Source organism: Trifolium pratense, linkage group LG4 (assembly GCF_020283565.1).
Source record: "Trifolium pratense cultivar HEN17-A07 linkage group LG4, ARS_RC_1.1, whole genome shotgun sequence".
NCBI classification, from domain to species: Eukaryota; Viridiplantae; Streptophyta; class Magnoliopsida; order Fabales; family Fabaceae; genus Trifolium; species Trifolium pratense.
In genome coordinates, this window is record NC_060062.1 from 55,309,493 (window position 1) to 55,324,517 (window position 15,025).

The window sequence follows — 15,025 nt, forward strand, 5'->3', positions numbered from 1 at the left end:
TCCATTTGCTAAGTAAGGCTTGATTAAATAAATTAAGATTCTTGATGCCCAACCCTCCTTTTTCTTTAGGGAGACATATAGTATCCCAACTCACCCAACAAAATCTTCTTGTTCTCCGAACTCCCTCCCCACAAAAATTTCCTTTGGATATTTACCAATTCTTTTAAAACATAAATCGGAGCTTTGAAAAAAGAGAAAAAATAAAGTGGTAAACTAGATAACACCGAATTTATGAGAGTAACTCTTCCACCAATTGATAGATTACGGCTATTCCAACTATTAAGACGATTTCTCAAAGAATCCACAATAGGATTCCAAGTTATCTTTCTCTTTGGGATGACTCCAACTGGAATTTCTAAAAAACGGAATGGAATAGAATCCACTTCACAAAGAAGGAAAGAAGATGCAGCTTCTAAAAAAGAATCATCAAGATTGATGCCGTACAATTTGCTTTTAAAAAAATTGACTTTTAGACCTGACACTAACTCAAAGCTGCGCAACACAGTTTTTAAAGTCCATAGGTTGTCCCAATTACCCTCTCCTATCATAATAGTATCATCCGCAAATTACAATGTATGAAATTGAAGTACATCACTTACCTTGTAACTGTGGAAACTACCGATATCCACTGCTTTCTGCATCAAACGTGTGAGTCCTTCAGCTGCTCAATAGCCTTTATATATTGTTAGGTTATATGGAATTTATTTTATAACTTTTTATGGATGGTATGATTATTTAGAAAATATAGTTGATTTGTTTATATATTTAAAAAATATGAATAAAAGAATGAAATAATATAAAAAAATAAGTTGAACCTATTTAGATAATGCAAATAGGTTTGATGGATAATAAGGTTTTATACATGTGATTATGATTCAATTGAACACATAAGACAAGAGCTTAGTATACTATGAAGCACGGACATCTCTATGATTAGGCGTGTCGCGGTTGACACGTGTCGGTGTTCGACACTCGTACGACACGTGTCGCATAGGTCAGACTGGTGTCCAAAAAAAGACAATTTTTCCTTTACTTTGATACTCCTTTGATTGGTGTCCGACACCTGTAAGACACTCTCACGACACGTGTCGGACAAGTGTCCAAAAAAATTTGTTTTTTCTTTACTTATACTCTCCTTACGCACATATCAGACACATCTACAAGAGTTAAAGATATGTCGAAACAACAATATTGATCAATGAGGGATTGAATACATTATATTTTGATTACAATAATTTTAGTTTTTTTGATAGTACAGTAGATGGATAAATAAAGGTAAAATATTATTATATCTTGTTTTAAAACTTTTTTTAAGAAATAACTTGCTCAACTTAGATTTACATGTATATATTTTGATTCTCAATTTATATAAATATGTAACGGTGTCGATGTCCTATATTTTTTACATTAACGACGTTGCCCTGTTCGTGTCTTGTCGCGATATCTGTGTCGGAGTTAGTGCTTCATAGCTAGTAGTATGATACTTATAAATCTAAATTAGGATACTTTGGTGTAAAGGAGAATTGAATAACTTATTTTCTTCCTTGATACTACCATGCATGTCGGATGATATATATTTTCAATGGCAAGTTGGTAGGGTCAAAACCTTGGATTTTACTTGAACAAGAAATTTGCTTTAACTTGTGCGAAAAATATACTACAGCTTTACAATTGCGAATAAGCCAAAAGACCATATCATAAAAATAAAAGGAAGCAAAATCATAATATACTGAAAGAAATGAAATGAACCACCAGCACTAAGTAGTAGGGACCATATACTTTTGTTGGGGTGTGCATTTTGCACATGTCTAATATTAAAAACTGACCCACACCCACTTGTCTATGTACAGGGGGGGGTTCATGTCCTTATCAAAGACAGTGATGTAATATTTTTAATCAAATCTACCTGTTCCTAAACACGTTTTCCTTGCCTCGTTGTTTTATTCCTTTACACAACCAAAACACAAAATGATCAAACTCTTCCAACAATAGGTCAAACAACCAAAATACATAGAGACTTCAGATCAGATTTCAATCTAAAATTTTCTTGCATAAAATACACCCCAAGAAGCAGCATCCTCAAACAAACCAAATATACAAAGTATGAATCACACTCACATGGTATATATCTATCGGGACTGGATTCCCTCTTGTGCAGTTTTCACTTTAGGAGGTTCAGTTCGGTGCACAATCCAATTAAAATTAGAGTGATAATAAAATGTGAGGCTGAAATGTTACTGGTGAAGTTGAGATGTTACTTGACAGAAAAATGCACAGGAGAAGATCATCTCTCATATCTATCACAATAAAGGATTCATAAGCTTCATAGTTAATAATAATATTAATATCCCAGAAAGTTGATGAAGTAGAGTTCACATTTATGATAATTGAGAAACATATATGTACTCAACACAAAAAAAAAATTACCTAAAAAAAGAGAAAATGTCCCCCATAGGCATGAATAAAAGATGTCCCCTAATACTACTACTTCATCCATCACACCCAACAATAAAATTACCTCAAAAATCTAAAATAAGCTAACAAAAAAGTACTAGTACTAGCTAAAAATCTAAAAAACAGAAGAAAGAACATAAAAATTTTACATAAAATAATCTCATTGTGCATCACCAATTTTGGAAGAAAGAGCAGATGAAAGCTGTTCCTTAGTGTAAAATCGACTTCCCATGTTAACCGAAGCTTGTTGAATCATCAAATCATTCACTACAGACACACTAGCATGATTCACTTCAAGATCCAATTCTTTCAATGCCGCCATCAACTTCGCCGCGGGATGATTCTTCTTACTACATTGAATCCTAATCACTGCATCCCAACCCATAATCTTCACATCTATCTCCAAATCAACCAGCTTAGAGCTTGTTTTTTCAATTTCTATATCTAATGGAATTGGATTTTTGCTTGCTAGTTCAAGTTCCTTTTTAGTTGTATCTAATTGTTTCTCTAATTCACCTTTTGACGATTCAAGTCCTTGAAGCTTTGATTTCAATTCATTTATGTAAGAAATTGCGTCTCCGAGAAGTGAAGCTTTGTCCATTTTCGAAACGTTTGGAACCACCGCGCGTAGAGCGTAGAATCTTTGATTAAGCTTTTCTCTTCTCTGTCTTTCTGCTTCAACATGATTCAATGGTTCTTCTCTTCCGTTGGCCGGTTTTCGTCCTCGCTTCCGTGGCCGCTTCTCTTGTTCCAGTACTCTGTTGCTGTCACCTTCCTTTACAACGGAAACTTCTAGATCCGAATGATCGGAATCTCCGCCTCCACCGCCGCCGGATTTCATATTTGAAGCCGGTAAGAGTACGCCGGAAGTGAACGAAAGCATTCCATCGTCAATGCTGTTTCTAGACGCAGGCGACCTTCTTTTTCTATTTTCTTCACCGGCAGCAAACTGTGACTGACCGGTAAAGAAATTACCGTTACCGGCGCTGTAAGAATTCTTTCTACTTTCACCGAAATTCAAAATCTCGCCGGATTCTGGTTTCAGTGAATTCGAAAAATTCAGTTCCTTCGGGAAGAAACTCTGGTTCTGGTTCTGACGCTGAGCGACGACGCTTGGTGTTGCCGTTAAAGTACTGGAAGAACCATTTGTTTCAAACGGCAACGTTTTTGCAGAAACGGTTGCGTTAGCGGCGTTAACGGAATCTGGAATTTCATTCGCAGCAGAACCAGAGAGATCGTTGAGCCAAACAGAGGAAGGATCGTTCTCACTTTGACCAGTTACAACGGAATTCAACGGACAGGATCCTCCTTCAGGATTGCTGAAATTAAACAGAACACGAATCTTTTCAATTAACTCAGCGCTATATGGAATTACCTCCGTAGAACCAAGCTCAACGACGCCGTTTGAAGACGGCGTTGGTATACATACAAAGGTTTGAAGCCCGTGACCATGTGCTACACGGGCTCGTCCACAGTTGGAACCAGAAAGCCTCTCACCTCCGGCGATCCACACCGGAGTGGAATTAAAGTATGCCTGGCTCAATGATCCGCTGTTGTTGACGAAAGATTGTGTCATTGAAGTGAGAAAAAACCACTCAGTGTCGGTGACATCTTCGTCAACAACATCGTCAGAGCCAGAGGAGCCAGAAATTAAAGCATTAAGTTCACGTAGAACTTGTTTGCGATGCTCTTGTTCTTCAAGCGTAATGGTTCTAGTAACTCTTTTGGCTTTTTCTTTGTCATCTTCGCCTTTGTAATATCCGTCTCCCCAGCCGAGGAGTGGCGTGGCGGTAGAATAGTCATAAGACGGCTGCCAGAAGATGGCGTAAGTCCAATTCTGTTTTGCGCCTTCAATTAAAGCTTGAAGACGGTGTTGGAGAGTCTCTTGATTGAAAAGAGGCTGCTGTTGTGGTGGTTGTTGTTGTCGATTCGTGTCGGCTGCTGGTGTGGTTGTTGTTGATGTAGCGGAGTGTGGTGTTGGAAGCCATAGATTGGAGAGATCGGCTGTACTCATGAAAGCTTCCATGACAGATGAGTTGTCGTCTGTCCAGATATTTAACGGTGGTGAGCGGTATTCAGCCATTCCATGCAACAGAAATGGAGAGTGGAGATGCGGCGGCTGTATGAAAATGAGGAAGGGAGGGAGTTGGTAATAGGGAGTTTGTTGTTTGGGAATAGAATTTGTTGCGACACGAGCGGAGGTATAGAGAGAGTAAGTGAGATAAGGGTGATGACTAATGAGAGTGTTCCGATTTCTTTTGGATATTTATTTGGAGTGAATTTAGGTTTTGAAATAGTAATGAAGAGTGAAGTGAGGTTTCCAGGAAAAGAGAGGTCACGACCATTAAATTGCACGAAAAAAGTTGGAAAACTGTTTCCTACCCTTAAGGCACATGTTAAGAAAGCAAAAATAAAAATTATTAAATGTTAATTTGTGCATTTTGACTTTTGAAGCATTAAATTTCTTGTATCATTAAATGTTGAATTTCTATTTTGGTATATCTTAACTTGTTAAGAAGACCCAAAATATAAACACAGTGTAGACCTGTAGAGTAAAATTAAGAAGTTTTTAAGCCACTAAAGTTGGTCTAGTGGTGAGGAGTTTGGGCAGTATACTTTAGATTTGGGTTTGATCTCTAGCTCATTGTAAACAAAAAAAAAATTAAGAAGATTACTTGTTTGGCCCGCTTATTTTAGAACTTATGCAATATAAATTAGGTTTTATGCTATTTTATAAATTCACATTAGTGAAAATTATAATTTTATAAGCTATTTTATGATAAATACCTTGACAAACTTATAACAATATATAAAAATTGCATAAACTGTTTGCATAAGCTCTAAAAAAGCTAGGCTAAACGAACCCTTGTTAAAAATAATCGTCGACTCAATTAAATTTATTTTACGGTTTCACTTTAAAATTATCAGATCTTTCTCTAAAAATTATAGGGTTAAAAATAAAAATAAATTAAATTTTTTAAGACCTTTTTTACAAAAAATAAAATATTCTTCTTGATTTTTTTATCAAGTGGATTATAATAAAACAGTACTTTTTATATGAATAAGTGAATTTTTTTTATTATAAATAAGTGGCTATACTAAGATAAGTGATCTTATCGAATCAGAGAGACGACTTCGTCGGCGTTGTTCCGTTGATGCCCTCGGTGAAACGGAGGGGTTTGTGTACCTGCAGACACTCCGAGCTCAAGTCAATTTGGTGTGGAGTATCGGTTTTTCCTGAGTAACCATGCGTACCTTGTGAATAGTAGTGAGGCATGTATATATAGTTCCCCAACGCTGGGCCAAGGCCCTTGATTGCGTTAATGGCCATCAAGTGGCTGTCGGAAAACAGCAAGAAAGCCGATGAGCAGTAAATGTTCATTACTCCGATGAACGACCGTTACAATACGCAGGAGGATTGTGACCGTTAGCTTGTCGTGAATTCTCGCGGGCTATCCCTTATTAGACCTTGCTCGACGGTCCAGTCTGCAATTCCTCAGTTTGTTGGGCTTCTAGGCTCAATCCAGAACAATAAGATAGTTTGAATTTCTGTTTGCTCGATATTATTTTTTACAAATCTATGCATTCTTACTTGTATGGCACTTTTTTATATATATAATTTCTTATTTGTACTCCCACCATTTTTTTAGGTGTCCATGTAGAATAATAACACTAAATTTAGAAAGTGTATTCGGGATTTCAAGACATACTCAACAATAACCTTGTGGTTGTGGGTTCGGGCCCACGGTGGGCGCCAAATGTTATGAATTCGTCTCAAAATCACATCAATAAAAGAACTTGATATGTGGAGCAATAGAACGACAACCAATAACAAGCAGAATAAAACAATAATAATAACAACAGATAAACAAGATAAAAGAGAAGAAAGAACACAATGTTTGTTTACACAGTTCGGTCAAAACAACCTACTCCAGGAGAGAGAGAGAACCCCCTCCGTTCCACTATAATCAAAGAGTTACCTTACAAGAAATTCCCAAATTGGGTTACAAGAATTAGCAAACTCTAACTCTACACAAAAAAACCTGAATCTCTTTTGTGGCCAAGAGACTAGTTTGATAAGTGTTTCCCAAGGTGTATTGAATAACCATTTGCCCAATCCTAGAGTTATACAAAGAGACAACCCTCTTGTTTGTCTCCAAAAACCCTAGCCTTGTTGTTGCGGCAAATCCTTATTCAGTAACCCCTCACATGTTGCTCTCTTATTTTCTATGAATAAAGCACTATCTATTTATAGAAAAATATATGCCTAAAAATTAGTAACAAATTTGGTATTAAAATAAAACAAATCTAAGTCAGAGTGTCCTCCAAGAAAATATTTTTTTCCCAAAAAATCAACAAAACTGAATCTGTCCAGCTCATCGGCGCGTCACGCGCCCATGGGCCTGCGCCGGGCACAGCATGCAGTGAGTTCCTGCACATAGGCTCACCCTGCGCCCATGAGCCTGCAACTCCAAAAGATGCAGTGAGTTCCTGTCCGACTTTTTGTAATCGATATTTCAAGGCATACTCAACAACCCCTTTATATAATTTTTGGTACAAAAATATCCTTTTATATATGTCAGCTAATTAAACTGCTAATTTTATTAAACGAAGCAACTAACTTATCAATCACTAATAATAAACTACCCCTTCAATCTGGGAGCGGTTATGGTGCATAAACGAATTTCTTATGCACCATGCATAAATAACATACAAAACCATTTCACAGCAAAATGATTTTGGATTACAATCCTCTGAAATCATTCCACAGTAAAAATGGTTTTGGAATGATTAAGTACATCTAATGTGAAACCATTCCACAGTAAAAATGGTTTTGGCATGATTTTAGTTTAAAACTAACTACGAAGCAATCTGATGCACCGGTCTACGAGAGGAGGTTGATGTTGTTGATTTGGGGGTGGAAAATGGTGCGTTGGAGATTTGTTTATGCACCATGCATAAGTTTATTCCTCATGCATAATAACTCATGCCCTTCAATCTTATCTATAATCAACAATTCACTTTTAAATTTTATTAAGGGGTTTCAGACGGTGTGTTAAGGAGGAGCGGTCACACAGGATATCAAACGCTTAGGAGCACCAGAATTATTATTTTTAAGTGTGTGTCTATATATATATATATATTAAAATAAAAAATGTAATTAATATAAATATATTTTAAGATAAACATAAACTTTAAAAAAGTTAGAGTTACACTAACAAAAAAAAAGTTCAATTCAATAGATTGCTCACATGTCATGCATAATAAAATTATTTCCAACATGCTAAAATCGATAGATACATGTATAAGTAATTTTGTCAACATTTTATTGTAGTTAGTATTGTGGGAACTTATCAATATTTATATAATTGTTTACTTTTTTTACGAGGGTTTCGTTAACATGTGTGTTGTTAAGGAATCTAAAAGTAGAAGTTTTGTATTGAAAAAAGTTTTTTTTTTAAAGTTTATTAACATGTGTTATAAGGACACCAAATTCTTAATTCGAATCGGGCACCCAAAATCTCCGGAACAACCTTGAATTTTAATAACTAATATATTTGATATATAAGGATCTTCCTAAACGGTACTCATGAGACACTTGTTAAACATACTAAAAAAAAAATTAATGAAAAAGTTAATCCTAAAAATACAACTTTTTATTTTTTAAGGTATGAAATACACAAGTTTCAAGATAAAACTTTCATATTAGCATGTTTAACTAGTGCCCAGCAATGACGGATTTACAGAGGGGCAAGCACGGGTTTGGGCCCCTCCCTCCCTCTTGTTATCATATACTCCATAATGATAATGATATATAATACTACTAATAATATACAACCATGATTCCAAACTTGCAATTGTTCTGTTTAGTGATATAATTAAATTAAATGTGTCAAACTTTGTGTGTATAATAATCAATAATATATTTTAGTTTAATTGATTTTTGGTTGTTAACTATTTTGAGATTCTAGTAATTAATTTGAAGTTCAGTCAAAAAGTAAGTAAAAATTAACTAAAAATTGTCTTACACACATGAATTAAGTTCAGGTTCTCTCGAACAATCTAACTAAGAACTTTTCCTTTAATTTGTATACTTATAAAAATACGCATCAAATGAATTAAGGGTAAAAAAAAGTTCCAACCTTGAAATGTAATTTTTTTTAACATGTGTGCTCAAAGGTTAAAAGACAAAAAAAATTAAAGACCGAGGAAATATTACATTTTTCGGCCCTCTGTTTTATAAATTTCTGGATCCGTCTCTATGTCGGAATACCGTTTAAAAATCAAATATTTTAACAATACAACAAACATAAAATATAATATTTTTTTGTTTATAATAGAATTGAGGATTAAACTAAATATATTTAATATACATATACTACAAAACTCTTCGCACCTAAATCAAACCTAATGGCTTCCTCTTAAACAGTTAGCGCTAGACCTCCATGTTAACCCTTTTGCTCAACCGGTTACCCATCATTGTTGATTATATGTTACATCAAAGAGAATATGATACATTATTTTTACCGAAAAAAATATAAATTAAATCGGAGGATCAAAAATGAACGACGCGTTGTGGTCTCAAAGAAGATCACGATCTTTCATTCTGTCTTTAATTTAACGTCAAAAGTATAAAATATTATCAGCCAATTAATTATTGACCCACGTTTTCCTTGATGCTTTTGCATGCACATCTTATTTTGGTCAACACTATCATACAATTGCCATGTCATATATATACATTATTTTTTTTACGAAATGTCATATTTATACGCGGTATACAACCTTGTTTATGATATTCTTTTCTTTAGATCTTTAAGCGTAAAAATAATAATTTATTTAATTTGATATACATAATACATTATTTTAAGCAAACAAACTTAACACATTTCTTCCTTAAAAAAAAAAAAAACTTAGTACATTTCATTAACTAGTAAATATTTAAGACAAATAAATAATCTCAAATTTACAGAAACTACCTCAAGAATTGACCGTTCAAGTAAGAGTATGAACATCCATATTTGTTTGCCTCCTAACAAACTTCATCTCAAAGTTTATACACGATGACATAATTTGGGTAATGTCAGCAACATTAAACTAAATTCTGAGTTGTCACTACGTCTGGTTCAAATACATCCAATCAACACATATGAGTCGCTTTCAAATCGAATCTTATCCAAACATCTATGAATTGACTTCATTCATATACCAGCCTACATGGGCCTTCGGCCTAACGCTAGCCTACATAGACTCAGGTTATTGCTTTTTTATAAGCCTATTTAGCTAAAAAAAAGTTTGGCTACAGACCATTAAAAAGCCTTTTAGGGTATGTTTGGTTGTCGAGAGAAAGTAAGAAGAGATAAATAGGTGAGAGAGAGTATAAGAAGAGAGAAAAAGATGAGAAATTGAGTAGAGATCTTGTATTACTTGGTATAGGAGAAAAAGAGAAGAAATAGAGATGAAAGAAGTTGTCTCTGTCTTCTCTTGTTTGGTTGAATAGAATGTGGGAAGAAATAAATGTAATTATCTTTGAATTGACAAAAGAGCCCTTAATTAGAAAAACCAATTATACAATTATTATAATTGAATTGATCAAATCAAACAATTATTAATTTTGTCAATTAAATTTATTTGTATGATATAAATTTTTTTAATAATATTTGTTTGATATAATTTAATTAAATAATTGATTTTTTTTTAAAATCTTTTTGTTTCAATTAAGACATTACGATTTTTTTCACAAGGGAAAGTATATGTATATAAAAAAAATTAAAACTCCCTGAATTGGTTTCTTCAACCATTTTATGTCAAAAATAAAAAATTTGTCAACTGGTGGTATAGCAATTTTAATTTCCGAAAATTTAAAAACTACCTTCATTGCAAATAAATGTTTGATAGTAAAGGGTAAAAACGTAAAATAGAACAGCAAAGTGTCTTCTCTCTTGTGTTTCTTCCCTAATCTGCAGAGAAGCAAAAAGGAGGTGGGACCCATGTCTTCTAATTCTCTTTCGTGTGTTTCTCTGCATACCAATCCGAGGAGTTGGGTCATTTCTCCTCTAACTCTCTCTCTCTCTTTCTCTCTCGCTGCTAAATCACCCCAACCAAACAGACCCTTAGGTTTATTAGACCATCCTATTTATGTCAATATGAATAATATTTTTATTATATTGTTATATATTAAAATTTGTACTTTCATTATATTATAAATCTATTAACTATTTTAATAGTTTAAGTTTATTAATCTACATTAATTTTTCACATATATAAATGTATGATTATAAATTAGAATTGAAATATATGTTATATATAGTCAAATTCTCTAAAGTATCATGTTAAATATCAAAAGTAAGTTTAATCTCATTGATTTATTAGTTCATTAATATGTTTAAAAATAAATATAATTATTTATTTAAATATGACCATGTGGAATAGGTTTTTAAACATACTAAAATGTTATATCACACTTTCAAAAGGCCTAACTAATGCCTAAAAAATAAGCCTATAACAGGTCATAGGTCAGACTAAAGCCTGTTTTTGACAGGCTAGACTCAGGCTTGGCAAAGCCTAGCTCGGCCTAGCCTATTCGAAGCCTACATGAAAGAGAGCAGGTGCTTCTCCTTCCACCGTTGACAGTGTGGCATGCTATCACTATGTGAAGCCAGCCACAAAACTACCAACATGATCCAGAAAATAGGCTCTCATTGTTTTTACCCTGGCTTCAACAAAAAAACATGCACCAACATTACATTTTACTCGAGTAATGCGAGGTTTTTCCATCTATCAGTAGTAGTATGCGCAAAATTATAGTGTTCGTCATGCATTAGACGTTGAACAGTAAACCAATCATTCAAAGCATCGTATGCAATTCGCTCGACTTGGTTCAGTAAGTTGGAACTGTCATTCCAAACTACATCATTTCGTTGATGTCATATGCTCCAACAAAGTGTTGCAATTCTACCTACAGTGGCTCGGTCTTCTTTTCGGCACATTGCAAACACTCAATCTGCGGTAAGGCCCTGTTGATATGCGTTATTATCCAGGACAAATAGCGAGCCATCAGTCTGTCAACATTCCCGAGTTGCACTGCAGTCGAAAAAGACATGGAGGTCATCTTCAGTCGTGTTTTCACAGATAAAACAATGCACATCACAATCCAAATGTCGATGATATAATCATACCCTAAACCGTTTTCCCACTACATAAGATCATAGCCGACCCAGGAGGTATATTATTAATTATTTTTAAATTTGGTTTTTAAAATTTAAATTTATTTATCAACAATGAATTGGTTCAAGTGATAATGGTTTTAGTCCCCTTAATAGCGATGTCTGCGATGAGAACTTTGTACCAATATCATGGTAAGTTTGGTAACCCAAAAAAATTAAATTTATTTTAAAATAAATTAAGATAAAATATCAGTTTCTCCCAAATTTTGAGTATCAAAATATTCACCTTATATTAATTTAATTTAAAATTAATTTTTTTTAAGGTACTGAGAGTGAACAAACTGTTTTTATAAGTAGTTTAGTGGTCAAAATTTTACCTTTAAAATGAATAAATAGGGATGAAACAAATTTTAGAAATTTATTTTATTTTTTCCTCGGTTGAGCACATGTGGATACCATTTTCGCATGTGAAAAATCAACTGCTCTCTAATATTTTATTTGGTACCCAATATTTTAAGTGAATACACGGTACACATCTTATTTGGATATGTATCATTATACTGTTGAGGTAGATAACTTTTATAGGTCCACAAATATTGTTTAATGTAAAAATTTAATAAACATTATTTGTAATCCTATGAAAATTATACACCTCAGTAGATATTTTTTGAACAGTCAAAATTGAGATATATATTAAACAAACTAGTAGATTCCTCACCACAAGATATAACCTAGAAAGACTACGAACCTCGGTAGATGTAATAGTACATATCTAAATAAGATGTATTAGAAAAATTCTTTGTATTTTGTTCCCAGTTGCACACAACCAGCATATTTTTTTGTTTTATAATCGAGTAACTTTAAATTTATTTAAGTATATCACTTACCAATTTGGGGTACAAAGAGATTCTCAGTCCTGTATGTTTAAATACTGTCTAAGATTCGTTAATTGAATATTCTAATTAACAAACACAAGTTACATCCGTTTATGAGTTATATAAAATGGATATGATTAATTTTCAAGTGTTTGATTTTTTTTTTTTTATAATGAGCTGGGGATCGAACCCAAGACATACAACATAATACCCAAATCTCTCACCACTAGACCAATCCTAATGGCTTTCAAGTGTTTGATTTAATGTCAAGTTGTATCGCTGCTTATTTAATAAATGATACTATTAAGATAATAAAAAATATGATTTTATTTCATAAATTATCGTATTAATTTATGCAAGATAAAATTAGAGATCTTTGTATTATATGAAATTAGAACATATTCATTTGATGATATAAGAATAGCCATAATTATCGTTACGGAAAGTGCCAATATATATCAGAAATCACTGATATGTTAAACCAATTTTTTTTTGTCCGGTTACATGCTTCAGGATTTGATGATCCCAACAAGGCAAACATCAAACAAGCATATTTCAGAGTGACAGTAAAGGGGACATAGTCAATATATTTATAAGTTCACACCTAATTATTAGTACAACCCATCATGTACCCTATAGATTAAGTCTGCACTTTATTATACACAACTCAGAATTAGTGTCCAAAAATCTATTGTTATTGATCACACTTATCAGGCTTAAGTATCATTAACATTAGTCCATTTTCATTAAAACCAAGTTTACAAATTTTTTTTATTTTATAGTGAAACCAAGTTTACAATTGATTGTAGTCCATAAAATATAAAAATATTATACTAATTGGTAGTAGAGTTTTTTATTAGTATAAATTATTGGTTTGAGGTAATTTATTCTTATTTTTTAATAAATATATATTTATATTTATCTGCGTAGAATGTCAAAGAAATTCGACATAATGAAGAAATATTAGTTTTTGTATTTTTATTTATTTTTGTCAAATAATTTAACAATTAAAAATTCACCTTTTAAAAATAAATAAATAAAAAATCCTAAAATTCGAACCCCAATATATAACAAGGAATATAATCATGGCAATATATAACAAGGACTTTGTAATTCTTTTCTATCTAATAATACTAAGTTCCCATGAGCATCCAAAAAGTAGTTCTATGAGACCTTGCTAATTCACGTGCAGTGCTAGCAAGATGTGACTGTTGTATCTTGGAGGGTATTAGCTATGTGACCAACTGCACCGGGTAACTTACCTGTGGTGGCGAAATACTCTTAAGCCCAGTGCATTTGTACGCCTCAGTCAAATTCAATAAGTTCTTCTTGCTCTATATATTTTATTTTATTATGAGTCTATTTATCTGTAAAATTAATTTCTCTTATTTATATTAATTAAATAATTCTATGTCATATTTTTCTAACAAGAGCCATATCTATAGGCAGGGGCGGAGCCCTTCATGGGCTGGACAGGGCCATGGCCCGCCCCAGAATTTTTAATTTTTTTTTCATAGGTATACTATTTAGCGGCGGTTGTCAACCCCCGCCAAATAGTCTGTGTAGTTTGATATATTTTGTTTTGTGGGGGTTTCATACCATAAAATCCAGTATTCTTTAACAGGTTTGCATGTTACGGGGGTTTCTAACCCCCGCTATTCGTTAACAGGTATACTATTTTTACTTTAACAGTATTCTTTAATTTATTTTTTTAAGCATCCCTTCTAATGTTTTATTGTTTAATAATTTATAGATGTCTTAAAATGTGTAATTTATTTTGTCGAAGTATTCAAGTATATTTTTTTGGAGAAAAAAGTACTCAAATTTTTATTTAAAATAGAGTTTGTGCATAAAAATTCATGTTTGATCAATCTTTTGTTAAAATAATTTAAATTTTTGTTAGAGAGATGCATATATTTGACATAAAATATATTTCATAATATATTTTTAAAATTTATTTAATAAACATGTTAATGGTCCACCTTTTAACTATTTTTGAGATATCCATACTAGACAGATTCTCAATATGTTATGTCTTTTTTTTTAGTAATTTCTTTTGCATATTCGATTTATATTTGTAGCGGCCCGCCCCAATTTTTCGGGCTAGCTCCGCCACTGTCTATAGGCAAGCAACTTGGACCAAACAAAATTTGGTTCACAAATCCCTCTCCATTTCCATTTGCTAAGTAAGGCTTGATTAAATAAATTAAGATTCTTGATGCCCAACCCTCCTTTTTCTTTAGGGAGACATATAGTATCCCAACTCACCCAACAAAATCTTCTTGTTCTCCGAACTCCCTCCCCACAAAAATTTCCTTTGGATATTTACCAATTCTTTTAAAACATAAATCGGAGCTTTGAAAAAAGAGAAAAAATAAAGTGGTAAACTAGATAACATCGAATTTATGAGAGTAACTCTTCCACCAATTGATAGATTACGGCTATTCCAACTATTAAGACGATTTCTCAAAGAATCCACAATAGGATTCCAAGTTATCTTTCTCTTTGGGATGACTCCAACTGGAATTT

General features: G+C 33.0%; 1 protein-coding gene across 1 annotated transcript; it reads right to left on the reverse strand.

Moving 5' to 3' along the window:
- Nucleotides 1-2,298: 2,298 nt before the first annotated feature.
- Nucleotides 2,299-5,285, reverse strand: LOC123920863 (transcription factor MYC2-like). Its single transcript, XM_045973191.1, has one exon. The coding sequence runs from the start codon at nt 4,535-4,537 to the stop codon at nt 2,615-2,617; it is 1,923 nt and encodes a 640-aa protein (XP_045829147.1). The 5' UTR covers nt 4,538-5,285; the 3' UTR covers nt 2,299-2,614.
- Between the last annotated feature and the right edge of the window lie 9,740 nt (nt 5,286-15,025).